Source organism: Macrobrachium rosenbergii, chromosome 30 (assembly GCF_040412425.1).
Source record: "Macrobrachium rosenbergii isolate ZJJX-2024 chromosome 30, ASM4041242v1, whole genome shotgun sequence".
Taxonomy (NCBI): domain Eukaryota; kingdom Metazoa; phylum Arthropoda; class Malacostraca; order Decapoda; family Palaemonidae; genus Macrobrachium; species Macrobrachium rosenbergii.
In genome coordinates, this window is record NC_089770.1 from 18,415,514 (window position 1) to 18,439,086 (window position 23,573).

At 41.3% G+C, this 23,573-nt stretch overlaps 2 protein-coding genes across 4 annotated transcripts in view; one reads left to right on the forward strand and one right to left on the reverse strand.

Annotated features, from left to right (window-relative positions):
• Positions 1 to 4,294: 4,294 nt before the first annotated feature.
• Positions 4,295 to 16,395, reverse strand: Faa (fumarylacetoacetase). The gene is made up of 8 exons (XM_067131936.1): positions 16,217 to 16,395; positions 11,673 to 11,783; positions 10,856 to 10,977; positions 10,329 to 10,469; positions 7,699 to 7,949; positions 6,768 to 6,974; positions 5,053 to 5,201; positions 4,295 to 4,917 (listed from the first exon to the last, which is right to left on the reverse strand). The coding sequence occupies exons 1-8, from the start codon at positions 16,298 to 16,300 to the stop codon at positions 4,723 to 4,725; spliced, it is 1,260 nt and encodes a 419-aa protein (XP_066988037.1). The 5' UTR covers positions 16,301 to 16,395; the 3' UTR covers positions 4,295 to 4,722.
• Positions 16,396 to 19,944: 3,549 nt separating this feature from the next.
• Positions 19,945 to 23,573, forward strand: part of LOC136855107 (sesquipedalian-1-like) — an 84,688-nt gene continuing 81,059 nt past the window's right edge. Inside the window, exon 1 of one of the 3 annotated variants that reach the window (XM_067131939.1) lies at positions 19,945 to 20,035. The gene's annotated coding sequence lies outside the window, so the exon portion shown is untranslated. Of the gene's footprint in view, positions 20,187 to 23,573 lie in introns of all 3 variants that reach the window. The other 2 variants (XM_067131937.1, XM_067131938.1) reach the window with 2 other exon arrangements.

The window sequence follows — 23,573 nt, forward strand, 5'->3', positions numbered from 1 at the left end:
GGTAGCCTTTACTGCTGAAATGGAGAGAAGCTTCTCTCGGCGAAGGAAGACGAGGAAGTCCGCGACCTGCTGAACAGTAGCTCTGACCGAGAGATACCCATTCGACGACACCAACCACAGAAGACGGACCACTTTCCCTGGTATACGCTGCGGAGGATCGTCTGAGGTATCCTGCCATCTCTGTTGCTGCGCGGCGTGAAAAGCCTCTCTTTCGCAAGAGATGGTGGATAACCTCCAGCCGTGGAAGACACAGGGAATGCACTGCCAGGTGGAACCGCTGTGCGTGAGGTTGACGCGAGAAGGTTGGGCCAGGGGAATCTCTCGGTGCCTCGGAGAGGAGAGCTAGCAGGTCCGGGTACCAATTGGCCTGTGGCCATTTGGGTGCCACCAGAGTCATTCTGAGATTCGGGGTGATCATCACCGGCTGATTACCCGACGAATCAGACAGAATGGAGGAAAGGCGACGTGTCGAGGTTGTCCCACGGATGTTGGAAAGCATCCTCCGCAGCGGCCCATGGGTCCCGGCACGACCGCAACAGAAGACCTGAAGTTTTCTGTTGTGCCGGGTGGCGAACAGATCTATCACTGGACGCCCCACAGGTCGAACAGCCTTTCGCTACTTACTGATGGAGGGACCATTCGGTCCCTACCACCTGGTTCTGGCGGCTGAGCTTGTCCTGCCACTACATTCCTCTTGCCTGGAATGTATCTGGCTGACAGCTCTACCGAGTGAGCTACTGCCCACCGTGCACCTGCATTGCCAACTGATGAAGCTGATGGGACACCAGTCCCCCTGCTTGTTGACATATGCCACTACCGTGGTATTGTCGCTCATCAACACCACGGAGTGTCCCATCACTCGATCCTGGAACTCCTGGAGAGCCAGGAAGGCCGCTTTGAGCTCCAGAATATTGATGTGAAGGTGCTTGTCGTCTCGGTGCCACACTCCCGAAGTCAGCAACTCCTCCAGGTGTGCGCCCCATCCTCGGTCGATGCGTCCGAAAACAGAAGCATGTCGGAGGGGGAGTATGCAGGGATACTCCTATTAAGAGGTTCCTGTCGTCCAACCACCAGTGGAGGTCCTTTCTCACTTCCTCGGAAAGAGGAATGAGGAAGGACTGGGGTCTCGGGACTGGGACCAGAGCTCCTTTAGTCTCCACTGGAGAGACCGCAAGTGAAGACGCCCGTGAGGAACTAGCTTTTCTAATGACGACAGGTGACCGATGACGACTTGCCATTGCCGAGCTTGTTGCTCCTGTCGAGACAGGAACAACTGTGCTGCCTCCTTGAACTTGCTGATACGAGAGTCCGAGGAAAGACTTTTGCTGCCACCGTGTCTATCAGCATGCCCAGGTATTTCGTCTCTGCTTGGGGGTGAGATCTGACTTCTCCAGATTTACCACGATCCCTAGATCCTGGCAAAACTCGAGGAGACGATCCCTGTCCTGTAGCAACTGCGAGCGAGAGTCGCCAGGACTAGCCAGTCGTCGAGATACCTCAGAAGACGTATCCCGTGGCGAGTGGGCCCAAGCTGACACGAGAGAGAACACTCGTGAACACCTGGGGAGCGGTCGAGAGCCCAAACAAAGTGCCCTGAATTGGAAGACCGACTCCCGAGGACGAAGCGGAGGTACTTATGGCGAGGACGGATGGATGGGTATTTGGAAACACGCATCCTTCAAGTCCACCGTAAGCATGAAGTCGTTCTCCTGATGGAGCTGCCAGCACCGATCGTGCTGTTTCCATCGTGAACCGAGTCTGGCTAAGGAAACGTTCAAAGGAGAGAGGTCTATGACTGGTCTCCATCCCCTGATGCCTTCTCTCTACGAAAAGATCCGGCTGTAAAAGCCTGAGACTGGTCCGACACGACTTCTACAGCATTCTTGCTCAGCATGGCTTGCACTTCTTGCTGTAGTGCGATGTCCTTCAAACGAACCTGAAAGATAAGTTTGGAGATGGACCGGAGTGTAGGTGAGGGGAGGCCGAGACTCGAAGGGTAGGAGATATCCCTCCCGAAGAACATCCACTATCCAGGTCTCGGCTCCATGTCGCTGCCACGTTGCCCAATGGCTCGACAGGCACCCCACCTTTGGCAGCTTCTGGGGGAACGCCGCCCATAGCGTTTCCCCTTCTTCTTCTTACCCTTGCCCCTCTACCGGATTGGAAAGCGGGCTGAAAAGGACGGAGTAACCCCCTTTCGAGGAAGAAGAAGGCTGGGTGTTTCCTCGGGACCCCTTCAAGACTGGGACTTCTTAGGGCCGAGGAAGGCCAGCCTGGCCCGAAGACCTGGCTGCAGTGGAACGAGAAGACCCGGAGGTCTTAACCACTGCCTGGTGGACAAGCCGGTCGTTCTCATCGGCACGGGCGTTTGTCTACCGCGGCATCCACCAACTCTCTAGGAAGAGAGAGGAAGGAAGAACCCAGCAACGGTCCATTCCGCAGAGCGATTGCCGACTGGGACCTACAGACTTGGCAAGCGAGAGAACGGGCGTCTCTTCGCTTTAACACCAAGTTTGCCCACAGGTTTGCAGTCTGGTGGGCAAGGTAGGAAATAGCCCTACCTCCAGACTGGCACAGTCTCCCAAAAGCAGAGTCCTCCCAGGTACGATAGCGCCTGAGGAAGCGGCTACCTTCGATACTGTGAAGGACCACAGATCGAGCCAGGAGACTGCCTGAAAGGCCGCCATGGCGGTGGCTTCAGGGTTGCAGCTTCTTGCTGGGAGAGAAAACATTCTCTGCCGACAATTGCTGCAACGAAAGACCCGGATCCAGACGAGTCAGGTCCGGGTCAACCTGTTTAGTCAGCAACGCTCCTTCTATTGGAGAGTAAAAAAGAAAAAGGAAAATTCCCACCAAGAATGATGAAGAGAAAAATGCAGTCAGGCAGAGAGCGAAGAACAACGTCCGTGCGCTACGACGGCCGAAAGCAAATTGGAATGTTTACATCCGGGCAGGCGGTGCTCCACGCCTCCGGACAGTAACTGCCTAACCACCTTGTTGAAGTTCAACGGCCGTTTTCCAGCCTACGCCTGAAAGTATCTCCTAATGTAAAGGACCGAGGGTTTGTATATTGTGTCGGAACAACTATGTATTTGTCCATAAAGCTTGCCATTTGTACAAAGAAGATGGTAACATTCCCACATACTTTAGAGCTCTTGTTCCACCATAACCACAATACAATTTTCATCTGCATAATGGCATTGTCTTGGGAGCTGTCTTTCAGACAAAACTCTTTTACCAAACAGTATTCAGATTTAGACCACTGCTGTAAGGCATCCTACTCAGCCACCTCCCACAAGCAGTTACAATAGGAAACTTCTTTTATTGCATTTAGCGCTCACCACTCTTCAGACCAACTGCATCCATAGTTCAGGTGTAACACTGCAAACTGCCCGGTACATAATTTTTTATTTCTTTTACATTACTGTTTAAGTGAGGAATAGTCTTCTTTGTAGTATGCCTAAGAATTGGAATGGGAATTTCAAGTTTAGGCCAAAGGCCTAAACTTGATATTCCAATGACCTTTGAGGTCATTCAACACAAAGTAATTTTGAAACAATTGTTAGGAGACGGGGGGAAAGTAAGATGGAAGAGGACAAGAATGGAAGTATAGTGAAAGGAATGAAAGGGGCCACAGCTTAGGGTCAAAGGGACACTGCACAGAACTTGAGTAATGCCTACAGAGCACTGTGTGAGGTACACTAACAGCACTATATGCCTATGTCCAAGTTTCAGCGGTTGTACTACAGTCCCAATGTATTTATCTTACTCATCACTACTATGTCTTCTGTTCAGTGGAAGCATACTATTAATGGCCTTCAAGGGTTGTTCCATTTAAATATTCATTTACTTCATAATACCGTAATAAGCTTCATCTTGGTTACTATGCTTTACATTGACTTTATTCGCCCATTTGGAGTATTGCCATCGCATGTATTTGTGGCATATAACACTGATCTCTCTCCTAGCAAATCTTATCGAAGGAAATTCATCTTACCAATAATCCTTATCGAGCAGCTTCTCTCTACCATTTTTCTATTCCCTGCAGGGATCTTTCTGTCGTTTCTTTGCTTATGAGCTCGGAGTGGAAGGATCAGTTTTGTTCATATCCTCCTCTCCCAAGCTTTGGGGCGCTGCCTACTTTCGTTTTTTTATCCTTCAGGCTGCCTTCATCCATTTTGTTTTCCTCCAGGCTACCCACTTCCAATTTTTATTCTTCAGGCCTCGACTAAGTAGGGTTTGCCCATCCAACTTTCTTGACAAATCAAATTTCAAAGGCTACTAAAATCTCAGATTATAATTTCCCTATTTATTTTCAAACATACAGGTACTGCATTCCAAACTAAAGTGACTGCAGCACTCAAAACATGTTCAAAAATTTCTTACAAATTTAGAAATTTCTTCCTGTAAATGGAATACCACTGAATAAATTCCAATGGAAGTGACAAGATTAATAATGAACTATCAAAGAATACTCTTCTACACTATGGCCATTACAAAAATATCCTGTTACAAAGTACTTTTAATAATATGAGTCACTAATCTGTTAAAAAATATTTCCAAGTGATACAAAAATAGTCTGTGGAATGAGAATCTATTAGTTATCACATACTAGTTAAAAAAGATTCCAGTTCTGTTTCAAGACAATTTGAATACCGTGTATACTTATTACCTTACTGTTGATCCTTCACAACCTTAAGTCACTGTGGTGTGATCTTAAAACTAAATTGGGTGGGCAGGAAGAACTTTTCCAGTGCACTGTCCAAAACCAACTCTGTAGCCTTTTCCTTGACAATAACCATTTATAATTACTTCATCACCATCCTGGAGGAACTTGCGAGTAGCATTCGTTCCAATATCAACAGTCTTGCTCCCCCGCCAAGAAAGTTCAAGCATTGAGCCAAAAGATTCTTCAGTCTGTTGAAAGAAACATATTGATCAGTTTCTAATGAAGAGTCAGAGAGGTAAACAAGGTAATATCAAACATTTGTTATAATACTACTTGAGTCAGAAATGAAAACTGTTCAGCACAAATATATAATCATCACTAACCGGACCAGAAATGGTGCCAGATGCCATGAGATCCCCAGGACGAACATTGCAGCCAGTGATAGTGTGGTGTGCTAGCTGCTGTTTCATTGTCCAGTACATGTACCTGAAGTTACTCTTACACACTACACCTGTATGATCACTGCCGTCAGCTGAGGAGTAAATAACATTTCAAAGCCAGGTAGAATACCTCAAACAAATCACCAGGAAAACATCATGTTAAATGTGCACTAAAATTAAAATCTCCTCTTCAAAAATTTGAAATCTTTGTAACTACTGGCATGGAAGGCTTACATGCTAAGTGACATAAGAATGTGCACATACAGAAGTTAAAACTTTTACCAACTCAACTTCACACAGCTGACATTCCAAGTTATTCCCGTTGATCACCATACTCCATCTCACTCTATGTCTTAAGAACCAAATCTATGCTTTCATGCCAATTTAAAGTGTTCACCTTCTGACCCTATAAATTACAATCTTATTTTTACGCTTCTCTGCATACTCAGATTTTTCATGAAATTACCTTCAACATGCAACATTTCTTTCTCAACTTACTATATGCCATTTAGTTAAATATAGTTAATTAATATTCTAGGCAACATTATGTGCAGCAATACTTTTGTGATATGATGCCACCTATGATAAGTATAAAGGGTAAAATACTCTAGCCAGAAATTCTATTATAACACGCCCCATCATTCTGTATAATACACCTTTGATAAGCATAAAGGATAACCACTACTAGCAAATTGTTTTAATTATCAATAACCCTATGATTCATTTTGATATGTCAGTGCAACCATCTTATCAGCTATACACAAATTCAGTCAAACCTTTACTGACTCTAAGATAAGGTTTACATCCTGTTCTAACTTCTCAAAATGCTTCTCCTGAACATAATGGGGAGTAGAAGGCAGAGCTCATGAGGAAATCAGTAATAGCTAAAGCATTAGCAGAGGGGAAAAGCCATAGACTGAGAGGGGATAATTACAGACGAAGGACCTTGAGTAGGGATGAAATGGCAGGTTTATGACCTGACTTAAATAACTGCTTTTGCAACCTGTCTTATTCCAACATTTTCCTATATCTAATGAACTTAAGCATAAAGTCCTCAGACCAATCCCAACATTCCTTACTTCTCTATTCTAGATCACACTATACCCATGCAGCCAGCACAGTGTGTCTAACTCAAAATTCAACATCCTGCTAACACAGTAACCACTGCTACAGAACCTGACGTTCTTGGCCTTGTTTCCAGTGGAAAACATCCTAGGAAAAATAAATGTAGAGTACTGTGAAAGAGGCAACCAGGACAAACCATGATATACCAACAAGCGCCAATACACAATGGCAGCAAGGGGAATTCTGACAAGAGTTAAAACATGCAAAACACACCTGGCATAGAACAGGTGAATTAGACAGTCATCCTGGTCAGCCAAGTGATCTCCTTTTGTTGGAATGCTTACTTGCCTATTGGGACCAAGGTATAAGCTATCTTTAACAGTAGGTAAGATTCATCTCAAATAAAATATATTAAATGAAAAGAGGCCACACTCTATCTGACCACTGAACTTAGTTCAAAACTCATAAAACACTACAGACAAAACTACTGTACTCCAGTGTCACATTAAAAAACTCCACATAAAAAGGATGTTATCACTGATAAGGCCTTTGTAAAAGGACAAAAACATTACCACATACATATGAAAACTTACGTTTAATTCCAACTTCCAAGTTGATGTCATATGTGTACTTGTCACTGTGTTGCAGGTATGGGAATGGTTTGGGATCCTGCACATAGTTATCAACCACAAATGGAGCAAGTGCCTCCATTGTGACAACCCAAGGAGAGATAGTGGTACCCAGGTTCTTTGCAAGGAAAGGTCCAAGAGGCACGTATTCCCACTTCTGAATATCCCGAGCTGAGGAAAATACAAGAGATGCAAGTTGCACAACAAAAGGGTAAATTAAAGCACTGCCATTTTCAGTTCATAAAATATTGGTTCACAAAATTTTCTAATATTTGGACAGCAGGACACTCACTTAAATTTCCATTTACCTACTGCCATTTATTTCCCTGTAAAATATGTGGTAACCAAATATTTCACAGACACATACTAATAGGAAATACTGAGAACAACACTGTCTTGGTAAACATCAGTAACTCACTATTTTCAAGACAATTTAAACTGCATCTAATTTTATCTTTAAATTTAACCATGCAGATATCACATAATAAAGCCTCTATAATACTGTACTGTATCTCAATAGTCAGTGATTCAAGATTTTCACTGTATCATACAATGAAAACATGAAAAGAACATATCTATTATTAAGGTAAATAAAAAAAATGATCTAACAGTCATAAGAATTTTTCGAAATATCAGAAATTCCCTATTTTATTAAAATATTCTTTAGTTATTTAATTTAACAGGCCAAGCAATTTTTACAGCTAGCCCAATGCAAGTGTTCTTGAATTGTAAGTGGAAAATTGGGTAGCTTAGGTAAAACTGAAAGAATTGAACAGTCTGGTGAAAAAATCCCAAAAGGAAACAAATGAGAAGCAAATATAATTTATGAAAAAGTAGTTAGGGGCAACAGGAAAATGCAAAAAACCTTCAGCACTCCTTCATAGTTCCTACTAACCACTCCAGTCATTCATAAGAACCATTCCAAAGATGTGGTCTTGAGCACTCTGGATAGAAATAGAGTCTCCCAGTTTGTTTCCTGGACCAACAAAGAAAGCCATTTCAAGTTCAAAGTCCATCAGACGACAAGGGCCAAAGGTTGGGGGTTCATCATCCTTAGGACGAGTTTGACCATTGGGTCGACGGATAGGGGTGCCTGAAACGACAACACTTGATGCTCTTCCATGGTATCCAACTGGTAGGTATTTCCTGAAATTCAAATCCAGAAGATTAACTATGCTATAAATTCTATATAGTAAGCAAACATTCTTTGACTTTACCTTAACAAAGATAGAATTCTCAAAACTACATATATAGAATTAACTTTACTTCATTCATGAATCAAACACATCAATACTCAACTGCAAAGACATCTCAAGCTTTATAAAAATCTTGTGCAGGCAAGCTAAAAGTCATCTGGTAAAGATGGGAGCTACAGTACTACAAATCAGAGTGGATCTTACTTCTGCCCAATGCACCACTGGTTTAAAGATTTTGCTCTTCACTCCTCTCTCTCTCCTGTGCTTTCTTCCCACATAACTGCACAAGTTCAACCTTTCCCTGCTTTAGTTTTTGCCCTTCATCCCAGCACAAATCTTTTGGGCTATCCATAGGGGAACTTAGAAATCTGACTCAGGTGGTTTTACATTCTGTGCTTAAGAATGACCACACACTTCTCAGTATGTCCTCATATTTCAATAAATTGTCCATGAACACAATCTGGTAGATAAGAAGTTCAAGTGCTGGCTACGACCTCTTTTGACAAAACAAGTGAACACCTTTTGGGGTATTTAAAGTTTGTAGTACAGTGCCTTGAATTCAAACATCAATCTTTTCTAAACAGGGCAAAAATAACTTCAACATACAGCTGAATCAGTACTCAGGAGTTTGTGATATTCCTGTCAACTGAGATTGTGAAGTCTCTTCCTTTACTGTATAACACAACAGTAAAAGACTGTTGTCTCTGGGTTTGTACATTTCAGGGAAAAGTCAGTGAGTCAGTCCTTCACTGGAAGAACTCATATTACTCCCAGATCTCCATTCTTCAGTTTCTCAACACTGCAAAAGTACAATAACATCCTGGAGATGAATAATCATCTTATAGCAGTGAACTTTTGCAACCTGGCAGTAAAGTACATCAGTTGGCGTGCAAGCGAAGACTGTGTAAGTGGGGATCTCATTACAACCCTTGATGACAAATTTCTGGGGCCTCCATCTAATTGGTAAGACTAGAAATAATTCATGTTCTTGCTATTCTTCCTTTATCTTTTTAACTGATTCTTGTATATTCCACTGTAAAAATTTGTTTTCTTATGTGCTTTTCTTGGAGAAGAATTCTGGACACTTTTCAGATTGATCTCAGTGAATTCCCAACCAGTATCTAGAAATATAAATTTCTCAGGCTCAAACCTACCAAAGTACATAATTACAGATGTTCATCCTGCTGACTCAGTTCTGAAAACACACAGTTTGCCCATATCAAATGCCCTGTTCCTAAATGTTGGATAAGGGGAAGATATTTGCACTAGAGTGCCATAATTGTCATAACTCACTCCAGTACAGACCACAAAACTTTTATTACGCTGTGCAACAATAACCTTGAAAGTACTGTACTACTACCTCCACTGCTCCAAGACTGCAGTTCATGACTGCTATAAACCAGATGCAACTAAGATGTTGACAACTACAGTTACTCCTCACCATTCATTGAGTAAGATACCTCCCAAAACTTTAATTCCATGAACCTTTAGCACACAACCTTACATTTTGGACTATAAAACTTTTGATTAACAGAACACTATTATTCACAAAACTATAATGTTAATTCCTAAACTCTCACAGGGCTTACCTGAAGGATATGTTTTTAAGTGAGGTGAAATTTGGGTAATGTAAAATTAGAGAAGTTGAACAGCTAGGTTGGATGAAAACAGAGGATATGAACATAGAGTAAAAGACAGGGAGCAATCCATCTGATGCCAAAGGGACAGATCAAAGAACCATTACAGTACAGTAATGCCATCCACACATGCAACATAGAGCAAACTGGAAGTCGCACCCCTAACAAGGAATACAGCGCAGAACTGTGCAGTGTATACAGTATACTGTACATATTACTGAAATGGAAAATAAAATTGTAATGCCCAAAATACTGTTTGGTACAATCTCTTACCTATGTAAGAATAAAATAATGTCCACAACTTGCAGATACACTACATTAGATTCACTTTGGCAATGCCATCATGATATTATTTTTTTATTGACGTACCTTAATGTTGACTCACTTAAGCCATGCAGTAACCAAATTAACTCTCTACGAGTATACCATACCCAAGAATTCAACCTTTGCTTGTACAGTCCCCACTTGCTTCTGTCTTTTAGGAATACTTTCATAAGCACTAGACACACTTTCAACAATTGTAGTTTCATGGTGTGCCAGCCATGGATCCCCCAGCTATGCCAAACACTGGGAAGAGTAGGAGTGTTTCTTTCAACATATGACTCTTAACTATACTGTAATTTTTTAATTACTGTACTGTACTTATATTGCCCTCACATACAATAGTGTATTATTGTAAATAGTAAACTTACCAATTTGGCATAAGAGCATTTTCTTTGCCTCGAAACATAGTTCCGACATTGGTTGCATGATCAATTGATGAGTAAAAGTCAGTGTAGTCCCCAATTTCTGCAGGTAGATGCATGGTTGCAGATTTCTGGGGAACAAATGCCCTGAAATTTAAAAAAATAAATTAAGTAATTTTCATGCTACACACACACACACAAACAAGCTGAAAAGTACTTTGTATTTCAAAAATCAACATTGATTTTTACCATACTTTATGATCTTAGTTATTATAGTATTACATTTCCTGTGTTTTTCTGTCAGTGCTTATTCCTTCTTTTTCTCAAATCAATTTTGTACAGAAAAGCAAATGTACAAGATGCAAACTGCACAAATAATACAATAAGGGAACAAATACATTACATAGCAGAGTACAGCACAGGTATGTCCCAAAAAATATATGCATTCTTTTACTAAATCAAAAAGCAAGAATTTGAAAATAAATCAAATATTCTATTGACTTAGAGGATATGAACAGAATTTTATGACTTACACAGCTCTTAACTGTTGATCATCACGAAGAATTGGGTTATCAGCACTCAAAAGGGTCTGGAGTCTAGATCTGGCTTCTTTCCAGGCTGTGCTGCCTAAGCTCATGAAACCGTTTAGTGTAGGCTGTGCATGCAAACAGTAAAGTGCATTAGGGTCCAAAGCCAGTTTGTCAATGGTACAAAGTTACAAAGTATAATGCACCATAAAACAGTAATGATATAAAAATTCACGTTTGAAATGGATACATTCTCTAAATTTATCCGAAATTTTGTTAATATTGTCCTTAATACATCTATAACCATCTGGATTTTTTTTTTATTTTTAGATAAAATGGCTTTAAGTGGCAATTCCCTTTTCCCCAATATAATTAAGATGTATACATCAACACATCTTATCCTTCTTGGCCATCTCCCATAACCTGACTATCTAAATGTAACTTCCTCTGCACATTAAGCATGAGCTACTCATTCTGAACAGCTTCCATCCACATTTTTGTTGATATTCCATGCTGTCACTTTACATACCCTTCCCCCCGTAGCACCGCAGATTTTTTTAAACTCCACAGAGTACAACAACAATGCATATGCATGCCAGCCCCCACTTACTCACTCTCATTCAGAAAGGCAACCTGAAGATTTCCACATCAATACAGATGAGATGAAGACTTAGATACAGTATTCGAACCATATTTAAAGACAAAAACATTACAGAGTAAATCTGAGCAGTGTAAGAAAAGTGCACTGAAAATAAAGCATGCTAATAATAAACCACAGGCACATAATAAATGCTTTCTTAGTTTACATGTGGGCAGTCCTTACCTGGCGAAGTACATCTTGATGGGAACTGAGCACTGGGCCACTGAACAGGTGAGCAATTACTGACAGGTCAAGGATGAGGTCACCAATGGCCACACCAATGCGATGAGCAGTCTGTAAATGCATCAGGAAAATACATCGGAGTACCTTAAATATGTTTAGAAAATAGATATACAAAGGTCCAATACTATGGTATACACAATCCGTCTTGTAATTGCTAAACTAACACATTAACATTGATTTCCGTGTGATTTATTATTCTTTTATTTTTCTATGGACACCACTTGACGCCAGAACCTCGAAAAGAAATTTGCTTAACATCGTCATTAGAATCTCAGTGGGTTAAGAATGACACATACTAACCTAACCTTTCCTTGGACACCATGCCCTCCCTGACCAGGAAATAATTCACCACACCCAAAACCCTGCCTCTCATAAGGCTAGCCATATCGTAAAGTTAAAACAGAGTGTACAGTACTAAGCTGACAGCCTGGTTCTACAATACAGTATCTGCCTGATTCTTCAGTTTAAGGCATTAGGCTACTGTAAGTATGTAGCTTGAACTAGTAAAAATTCTCACATTAGGCTAACATGGATACTAATGACAACTTCATAGATCATATAACATAATAGTAATATGTACTATGATATTTAATTCCTAATCCTTCCTACCTCAAATCTGGGATCAGAAATGGTTGAATGAGTAATTTCTTAATTTTTCCATAGAGAATATAAGGGGCAGGGGAACAGTTATTAAAGATGTGCAGGCTTGCAACATTTTCAAAGTCCAGTGTTACTGTTTTGAAGGTGTTCCATTCCATGTTTGTAGATACTGGGAGGTGAGAGGCACTTTTAATGCTTACCCTATTCAAGAGTGCTTGGTTTTTTATCATATAATTACATATTTTCAACATACAGTATTAAAACATCATACAATTTCACACTTAAGCCACTTTTCATGCTGATGGGGATCTAAGTGATATATTTTTAAGATTAAAAATTACTTTTTCCTTCTAGAAATCAGAAAATCCCTTCCCCAAAAGGGAATGGGAAAAGGGGAAATGTGTGCTCTTTGTGTACTTCCCAAACTCAAGGTGAGGAATATGTTACAGTATGTGCAAAAATACAGGGGAGACAGGGGGGTAGCCCCCTTGGAGACTAGGACCCAGAGTGGAAGTTTGGTTGAGATTTCTTATGATTTATTGAGTTCTGGGTCAGGTTAGGGTGGAGGGGTGGGAGAGGAGTCAACAGGGAGTGAAAAGCCCCAGCCTGGTAAGGACCTGGTACCTTAAGTTACATTAGGATACAGCCTTGTACTTTATTGTCTTTTATGGCACACTACATGGGTTAGGTGTGGAAGGGGTGTGTTTGAAGGAATGACTCATGAAATTTAAACTACACAGCCAAGCACAGGGCACTTTCTGGCATTCAGTGCTTAAGACAAGGAAAAATAGTACAAAGATCCAAAGGAGAAACTTAAAGAAAATACAGTACCACAGTTGCACAAAGAATTAACATAGGAGTTGAATAGCAAGATGGAAGAAAAGAAGCAGGAATGAAAGCAAGGTACAATGCTATACAAAGGGTACAGCTATGGGCCACAAGGATGTTGAAAACAGCCTTCACTGATAGTGCTACCCTCCTACAGAAGAGTAAAGCATATTTTTAAAGTACTGTACAGTAATCTGTATTTTTCCTAGCATACAAAATGACAAATTTTAATAGTAATTTGTATTTTACCTAACAATACAACCCTGAGGTCTTTACATGAGGAATATGCTTCATTGCAGCTGGGAACAGACGTTTTAACTTTTAAACAAGATGGTAAGCATTCACTTTGCCTTTCAGCCCAGGTATCAGAATGAGTGGTGGGATGTGGAGGGCATTTAACTGTAAAGATCTCAGGTTTGTATAGTTAGGTAACATGCAAATTACTTTTAAAATTTGTCATTTGTTCTTACACAAAATACAAACCGTCGGTCTTTACGTAAGGAAGGCACTTCCTTGGAGGGAGGAATCTGAGTAAGTCTCTAAACTGACTGGTAGTTCGCCGCACCTGGGTCTTCTTCCTAGCTGAGTAGATCAAGGAAGAGGGCTGTGCCCCTGACATGTTGAACGGAGTATGGAACTGCATGTTCAACTGTCAGACTTCTGGGCCTTTTCAGATGTATGAGTTGTAAGCAACATAATTTGAAAAGGGGCTAGGTTGAATCTGAATGTCAGAGACAATAAAGCACTGTATAAGCATTGGGTTAGTTTCATTGCTGGACCCTCTCTCTCCTTGCTAGAGAGAGGGCAGGTCTTGCTCCTATAGTACATAGAATCTATAGTATATAGATAAAAGAAGGGAACGCGACTGTGACACGCACCTTCAGCAGTGTCAGTTGCAGCATGTGACGGCTCGCTACCCACCCTCTGCCCGCAGGAAGAGGAAGGTTGAAGAAAGAGAAAAGGAGGGGAGGCCAGTCACTCACACACACACTCTCTCTTTTGTAACAACACCTTAGGCAAGGTGCTACCTCTCCTCTTAGAGGAGCCAGGTAAGCTACACAACTCGTCAAGCAGCCACCACAGGACCCAAGGAAAAAGTGTCCAAGGACTTGTGGGCAATGTCCAGAAGGTAAAAGGACATGAAGGGGGTCTGGCATGACCATACCCGACCTTCAATACCTGAGGAACCAACAGATTCTTCCTGGAACATACTGGTATTCACCCCACCAGTTGCAGAGTATGCCCATTTGATCATCTCACAAAGCCAGAAACTGACTGTGTTCTTGGACACCTCTTTCTTGGTTGAGCCAGTACTAACAAAGAGTCATCAACACTCAGGGTGGAGATGTCAAGTCTTCTTAAGGTAGTACTGCAGCACTCTAACAGGACAGAGTAGCATCTCGTCTGGGTCATTAGCAACTAAGGTCCTCTAGGGAGGGGATTGTAAAGGACTTGAATCTGGCATCAGCAACTGACAGATTCTGAGTCTTCACTATGAAATCCGGGACGAAATCGAGCATAACTGATCCACATCCCCTTGGGTGTTTAATGTCGAAGGAAAGTCCATGAAGTTCACCCACTCTCTTCACTGATGTCAGGGCAAGCAAGAAGATGGTCTTGGGGGCCAAATCCCTGTCTGACGACTCTTGTAAAGGCTCGTACCGTGCATGAGTCAGGCTCCTAAGAATGAGAGTCACATCCCACTCAGGATTCCTGAGTTCCCTGGGAGGACAAGACCTTTTGAAGCTTTTCATCAGCACAGAAATCTCCAGCAAGGAGGAGATATCCACACCTTTCAGGCAAGAGGACTAGGCCCAGGGCAGCCCTACAGCCCTTTACAGCTGAGACAGAGAGAAGTCTCTCCTAGCGAAGAAAGACTAGGAAGTCCACTACCTGCTGAATAGTGGCTCTGACCGGAGAGAGACCTCGTCCACAACACCGACCACAGAAGACAGCCCATTTCCCCTGGTACACAGCCACATAAGACTGAGGTATCCAGACCTCTCTGTCGCTGTGTGGTGAGAAAAACCTCTTGCTCGCAAGAGATGCTGGACAGTTTCCTGGCATGAAGCGCAAGAGGCCCCAATGACCGGTGGTACCATTCTTCATGCAGTTGACACAAGGTTGTGACATAGGGAAATCTCTCTCGGTGATTCGGAAAGCAGAGCTAACAGGTCTGCATACCATACGGCACATGGCTATTTTGGGGACACTGGGATCATTCTGAGATTTGGGGTGATCATTGCCCTGGTAAGGGCCTTGTGCCGTACACTGGGTTAAGCTTGGGAAGGTTACGATCCCAGTATCATAGGTTTGATTGTGTCATACATTACCAATTTTTTAAATAATTATTACTGTTGGCAGACGAGTTATGAATTATTTCTGGTTAGCGCATTTCACTTGTTTTCTATTTTTGCCTAAGCAAAAAACAGGTTTCCTACTCAAGGCATTTATAATTATCAATTTAGCCTCCCTTAGCCTATTAAAGACAGAACGGCTGTTTCTTTCCAATGCTATCTAGGCCTTTAAAGGCTACGGGCCTACTAGGCTATTTTACGCATTCTTCAAGAACAATGTCACTGGAAAAATGACAAGTTACACAGACGTTTTTATTTTTCCTAACATCCCAAACTAAAATACAAAACTGGAAGTGGCTTTACTATTTTACTTGTTACATAAGCATCTTTCAAACATGTGCTAATGGAATTTTGTGGCCCCAGCCTCTGCCTAGGTTGCCGGTATCCATGCCTTGGGGCCACAGACAGCCAAGGTCAACCTCAACCTCCTTAGTACGAACACACAAACTCAAGGTCAACCTCAGCCCCGTTAGTACTAACAGGCAAACTAGCTGTAAAGCCCTAAGCCATTCGGAGTTGTAATTATTAACATAACAGCAAATTACCAAGCATTACATTTTTATAAAACTATGAATGTACTTACATTACAAATAAAAGTTTGCAGGCTGGGGTTAACATATGATAATGCGAGTTTGGCATGGCATACCGAACATCATACGGTTAACATAGGCTTATTTCACAAAATACATCAATACTTACATTGTCACATGTCGAAAAAACTCCATATGGCAAATTCTGAATCGGGAAATGACTGTCTGGAGAGACACTTATGAATGAATGCATTTTGAGACGACTTTTGTAGAAACTACAGCGTTTGATGCTTTGAAGACGGTAGCTGCGGTTCGTCTGCTGTTGGTGGATGACATTCCGTAAGTTTGACGGGACTGAATGAGTTGCTAACTATTTTTATATAAATAATTGACTTGTTTCTATCATTATCCTTGGTAAATAATGGAATTGCACATATATTTATATGAATTATGATGACTTTATGTAATCCCAGCAAGCGAAAAATTGGTATAAAAAATTCTGCAATATATTACGAAGCTGCTATGTTTTGTCTGCCTTGAGGGGTGTGTCCTGACGCACCTCAAATGGACATTTCTGATTGGTGGAGAACCATTTGCCGGGCAAAGTTTATTTTCATGATGATATTGTCCAGGATCAGGGTATCTTTTTTTTGGCAGCCCAGTGATTTCTGGTTTGTCACTGATGTAGACGTGGGCAAAGTCAACAAAAATGACAACATGAAATCTGCACTTTTACTGGCTAATGATGAAACTATAAGCTTGAATTTTCATTCTCTAAAATAAATAATGTCCGGACTACACGATAAATTTTAATAATCTTAAACTAACAGAGTGGCATTGCCTCATTCCGTAAATGCAGCGACATTCTCATTGCAAACACTTAGAACTGAACACTAAACTTTGATTCATACCAATTAAGCCTACTGCTTGTTTACAAACGGAAACCCTCCCCCCCCCTACCCGAAAATGGAAGACTCGATATTTTTAGTCGGCCAAATATCAAAAGCTTTGGGTTGAAAATTTTAAGCCTCTAAATCCTACGTTCGAAGTGCATCGAAGATAAAGTTTCACTATCACGCCACTATAATTTGTTCTGTTTTGTATTCAGTATTAATTCATTATACATAGGAATACTGCTACGATCAAATGGATCCCTAATTACATAGGTTTGCACGGCCGAATTTCTACAGCTATGCAGCTATACACGGACTAGCATCTACATACACCTATTTCTTAACAACTTATTTAAGTAATAAATTTCAAAGAAAGTGAATCTTAACTTAAAATAACGGAGTGCCGATTAATGTGAAACAGGACTAAAAATATAGTCTCTCAATAAAATATAAAATGAAGACATATTCTGAGTGTTTTATTAGTGTGGATTTGACACTTAATGTAATAGTATTCCATATGACTCTTCGAATCCTCTGCACAATTATGTACGGGACTAATGAATTTGTTGGTTCCGCAGAGAGCCTGCTGTTACTAAGCAAGTTCCAGAAAAAACTATGCTTAGAAAACAAAGCTATAAGAAGTGTTTTTAAGCACACGGCCCCTAAACAATTCAGCTGATTTCCCCAGGGAACTTAAATGATGTGAAGTCTTGTATATATTCTACTCAAAATGAAATTAATTAAGGCACACCTTTCCAAAAACACTTACGTCATAGGGGAAGGCGCCATTCAAGGAGACCATAAACTATAACTGGGTAATGAAGCGGTGGCCACTTGGTGCGGACCAAGGGAGGCCCGTCAGGTGTGCCTCCAAGATGACCAAGGAAAATAAAAATCAAGGAAACCTGGAAAATTATAGCAGATCTTAGGAGTTTCGTGTAAGGACAAATGGCTTGCACTGTAGGGCTAGAAGCCAGCACAGCGTGTGAGATTCAGTGCTGACGTTAACCTTATCTTGCATGCTATAAGAATTTGTCATACGATTTGTCATACTGGTAAGAAATATAAAAGCACTATGTAGAGTTTTTCTTCTATATCTCAACCAAATGATCAAAAACCCTCATTACAAATCGAGTCCCGTCTTCCCAGACAGGGTACGCAGATTCGCCAGTCACTATTACTCAACATGGGCACACAAGGCGACCACTAACTTACTTAGAAAAATTACACCTAAAAGCATTACTACGCCTATATGTGACAAAGTAAGAAAATACAGTCAGTTAGAGAAATAGTGTAAGGAACAGTTCAAATGCGTTAAAGTTGAGGATATTTGAGGCAATTGAGACTGTGCTTCATACTGTAATAAAATTCAAAGTCCACAAACAAAGGTCACCAAAGAAGTCTCACCTTGTCTTCCTTTTAACTGTAGGGCCTAACTCCCCCTAAAAGTTCTAATATTCGCTAAACTGTTGTAAGAAAATGTAGAAGGAATAACGTTGTTAAATTAAGATCTTGTAAGAGAGAGAGAGAGAGAGAGAGAGAGAGAGAGAGAGAGAGAGAGAGAGAGAGAGAGAGAGAGAGAGAGAGAAACAGGTAGCAATTCTAATTCGGTCTAGCACCTCGTATCCATTTCCAAGGTCAACTTGGGCATCATTGTTTCGATGACCAACACAAATGATTACCGAATCCACATAGGGCAGGGCATCGATGAATTAGTAATCCCCTGCCTCAGATGGGGCGAATTCTTCTGCTGATTCAGTAACCCTTTTATTTGGACCATTGCATTAACTTAATTTTTCTTCTCCACCACCATAATTTCAAATTCATTTTGATTTAGTTTTAGTTGCTTAAATGCCATAAGTTCTTTAACACTGGTAAGAATACACATTCAGTGTCTTATTTGCATCCCCGATGTCGTTAAGGGAAAATAAATTGGGTGTCATCTGCAAATAGCTTGAACTTTACTATTTTGACAATCTATTCGTATATATAGAAAATATTATTGAACCTAACATACATCCTTTGGGGAACGCCTCCTCTTAATGTATCATAAAATAAACATGAATTTCCAGTTCGTGCATAGTAGTTTCCGTCGTGTATGTAGTAGTTTCCCAAAATGCCCAAAAGGATTCCTCATCGATGAAAACGGATAGCAAATAATTTAATATAGTTCATACACTTCTGTATTAAAAGTAGCGAAGATCAAGTAACATTGCTATCACAGCTGCTATCATTCATTGTTCCCGACAGATGAGTTTTCACAGCAGAGCATACAAGTCTCGGTGGAGTTTAATTGTTCATATGCTGATTGACTGCCCGGTGAAGCATCAACCCTTTCCTGGAGAATAACGAGCAGTATTTTATGAATGATAGATGTGAATCATGATTAAAGTGTCTCTATTTCTTTCTCAAGGGAATTTCCCATGCTTGTTCTAATATAAGCAATGCAGCAGTCAATGCCTCATATAGGCCTATATAAGACAATGACAACTGCATAAATCTGATATTAAAGTCTCTCTCTCTCTCTCTCTCTCTCTCTCTCTCTCTCTCTCTATCTCCCTAAGACATTCATTGTTGTTCTTGTAATAAACAAAGAATTATCAAAATCACATTTAATCTTGGAACTGCCTATGGCCCTGCCCCATTTAAATCCGAACCCTCCTACGTTTATGTTAGATTATTTTCAAATAACATAAAGATACACCATAAAGAGCATTCCCAAAACTTGTCATGGCAACTGTACACAGTGTGATATTCATGTGAAGCAAAACAATAATAAAAAAAAACATAATAGAGAATTTTTAATGCTCAAGTTAGGGCTAAAGGAGCCTCAGTAACTTTATAAAAAATGTGAATAAAGCAAACATCTGTAATAAGTTTAATATTGGGTCTCATATGTACCTACAATAAATCAAGGAAGAAAGTAGAAAAAAATAAAATTTGTAAAGATTTTTTATAGACTTATTACTTAAATTTAATACGACATAAGAATAAAAGTCATATAACCTTAGATGGCTACAAAGAACAAGTGAAAACGATTGACTCATCACTCAAATTTTGACGTTCATCCTCTGGCGTGAAAAACGTATGTTTTGGTGAGTGTCTCGTCTCCTAGGAAAGTGATGTCGCATTCTTGTGGCTGCAATTAATTGTAAAGTTACCCTACAGAGAAATATGTGACGCATTAAATACTATAAATGAGAAGATAACCTCAATAAGTTATTTTACGACGATTTCATTGGATGTGTAAGTAAATGTAGTATTAGCATGCCCCAATCTAACTCGCCTTAGGCCTAGTGTTCAAAGACGACGTTTGGGTAAGACAAGAGCCAAATATATTGCATCTGTCATAGGCTGTGTTAAGGTTCCCCAGGGCCACAGTAAAGTGTGCTCTATGAATTTGCTCCCCTAAGGCTAAGACGAGGCTAACATGGCCTACTTGGCCTAGGCCTATGTAGGCTAGTAGGCCTATGCTTTACCGTAGGAGGCTAGGCTAGCGTAGGGTAGGCCTAACTGATTTGCGAGTCCCAATGGGCTCGTCCTGGTGTGCCAGACTATGGCGTCAAGAACAGGTTAAGTTATAATCCTTTAAGGTTTACCAGGCACCTCCCTCAAGAGTGTCAAGTAGGCAACCAACCCTGTGGAAATGAATGTTGAAAAGTAGGCCTAAACAGATGGTAAATAGCCTAGGGTGGCCATCACAACAATAACATGTCCGTTCTCTCTCCCTGTGTTTTACCCCACCCAAAACTCCCCTGTTCTCAAATGGTTCCCAATAGAGATGTGAGGTTAGTAACAATTGACTGCTGGTAAACAACACCGCCTACTTCATCAGCAACACTAAAAGTACAGGAGAACTCAATTTCCAGGGTAATAAGCCGTGCGGTGTTGTTCTATAGTTTTACCGACTTGAGAACACAGAATGAAAACTCCATTATCAAGGCGTGTCAAAAAAAAATAAATTGGGGCAATAAAGCTTAGGCCTATCGGCTCGAGGCTACTATACTGTAAGATAGGTTAGCCAAGTGTAGCGCAACTTGACAGGTGAGTAAAAATGCGGACCACCACCGCACCCCTCAAGTTCGGTAACTGGCCTAGCAGTTTACACACAAAATGGATGCTTTGCTTAGTACCAGCCCTTTTGGGTGAACATAAAAACCAAATGATGGCAAATATAAACATGAATAAATAGGTAAAAATTGTGCCAAAGTTTCTTGGCATGATTGAGTTTTCTATACAGTGTATAATTCTGTATGAAACTTCAGCCATGGCCCATGAAACTCAGCCACGGTTTGGTGGTGGCTTGTGTTATTGGCACCTATAGCAGTGCCAGAAGTACAATTATGGCTAACTTTAACCTTAAATAAGATAAAAGCTACTGAGGCTAGAGGGCTGCAATTTGATGTTTGATGATTGGAGGGTGGATGACCAACATAACAATTTGCAACCCTCTAGCCTCAGTAGTTTTTAAGATCTGAGGGTGGACAGAAAAAGTGCGAACGGACAGACAAAGCCATCTCAATAGTTTTCTTTTACAAAAAACTAAAAACATGTTTTAGCGACAAATGTTCAGATGGGCTCTGCCAGATCTACTCAGTGATGTCTTAGAGAACAGGGAGAAAAACAGGCCTAGGTAAACTAAAAGATTTCTTGCCATGTACATGAACCATATTTGTTACTAATGGAAGTACAAACCATCTCCTTTTCTCTTGAGCTGGAATGGTCATTGATACCCAGTAACAAGGTACAGTAGTGATGAGTGGATGAACTCCCCCCCCTTGCCCTAGTCAGGCTCTTTTTCTTTGGCTTTGGTCAAGTTAAGGTGTCTTGCTGAGCTTTATCTGACCATCAAGCCACTTTATGTCCTTGGTGTTTGTTTAATCAGTTTTGTTGTTCTACATTGATACTAGGATTGTGCTGGCTGGTCTGCTTCCCAGTGGAGAGGCTCGGGCAGTGGCAGAGGAAGGCCAAAAGATGTTTGATGGTTACTTATAAGAGTTTTACTGCACCTTTGATACTGCTGAATGTTTTCAGCTCCTTCCTCCTAGAGTGCCCTATCTTTATGCCTACCTTCTACTCATTCTTCTGTGGCTTGCCAAGTGGGGTACACAAGGGTAGGCGGCTAACCCTTTATCTCTGCTAACCCAGATACTTTGCTGGAGTGCCTACAATACATATGCACCAGGGGAAGTAGGCCATCTTCTGGAGCAGGTGTCATGAGAGGGGTAATATCTCTCCAGTCAGAGCCAGTATACTGCAGATCACAGACTTCCTCATCTACCTCTCCCATCTGCCTCTGTCTTTGTGATATTCTGCTGAAGGTTATGCATCTCAGCCTTCTTTAAAGTTTCCATACTTCTGAGGATTTCAGAAAATCTTGCCCAACCCTCATACTCAGGCCTCAGGAGTTGATGGTAACTCATGTTTGTTCTTACACAAATACAAACCTTTGGTCTTTATGTAGGTTTTAGCTTGTGGGCTGGAACAACGGTTTAACTTGCAAACAAGATCATTAACTACCGACGGTAGGGGAGGAAGCCCCACCCACTTGTCGGTCTGCATTCCACTTTGCTTTTGGCCACCATTGCGTACAGATGTTTTCCTGCACTTCTCTGCCTGACTGCCGTTTGCTTTCTTTTGTTTTCACTTTTGTTGATATATTTGTGTGATTGTTTTTTGTGCTATAATTTTACTTGAACCTCTCAATCACATTAGCACTTTTGAAGAGGAAACTGCTGGGTTAGGCACTGTCCAGGGAAGGACAGAATGTGTATTCAGTTTCTCTCTTTAATTGAGGTTGATCCTTTTTTATTATCGCTTGTCACAACGTGACATGAGTGTAATAAACAGTCTAACCCGACTTCTTTTCTAAGGTGTTGTGGAAGCAGAGGGCCTTCGGGGGTTACGTGATTCTCTGGGCCTCTTGGGAGAGCTGAGCGTCTTTTGTACTTAATGATCACTCTTAGGTTTAAGGGGCTTACCGGTGTCTGCTCTGGCTGTGCCCATGATGACTTACTGGCCATGGTGTCTGCTACCTGGTAACCTCTCATGCAGTATCGGGATTGAGTTCCCAGATACTGCTGTATGTTTTTTATGCCAGCCCTATGAGAGCTGAAAGTCGGCTCAGTGGTCTGGTTAAACTACTTTAATATACTGTAATAATAATAATGTGAATGACTTCCTCTACACGCCGTTGCCGAGGCACACTCGGCGAATTCAAGAAGAGGAGAGGGAAGTTGTCATTGTTGTCTTTGTTTTCGTCTTCGTTGTTGAGTGCTGTTGCCTCCTCCCCCTTCTTTTTCCAAAGCTAGCAAGCAGAGGAAGAGGAAGGTTGCCTTGTACTCCCGTTGCCTTGTGCATGGGCGCAACTGCTACCTTGGATTCTCTGGAACCCTGGAGTATCAGTATCAGCCCTGGTAGCCTGCCTACCTGACACTCTTGGGTTCCTCTAGGCCTTTTTTCAAAGTAATGATGCAACTCGTTACTTTAGGCCCAGAAGTCTAGCAGTTGTAACATCCCACATCCAACATGCTAGAGGTGTGGGATTCCTTCCTCTGTTCTTCAAGATCAGGAAGGTATTCCCAGGTGGGTAGAACTAAACCAGTTGGTTTAGAGATTTACTCAGACTCCACC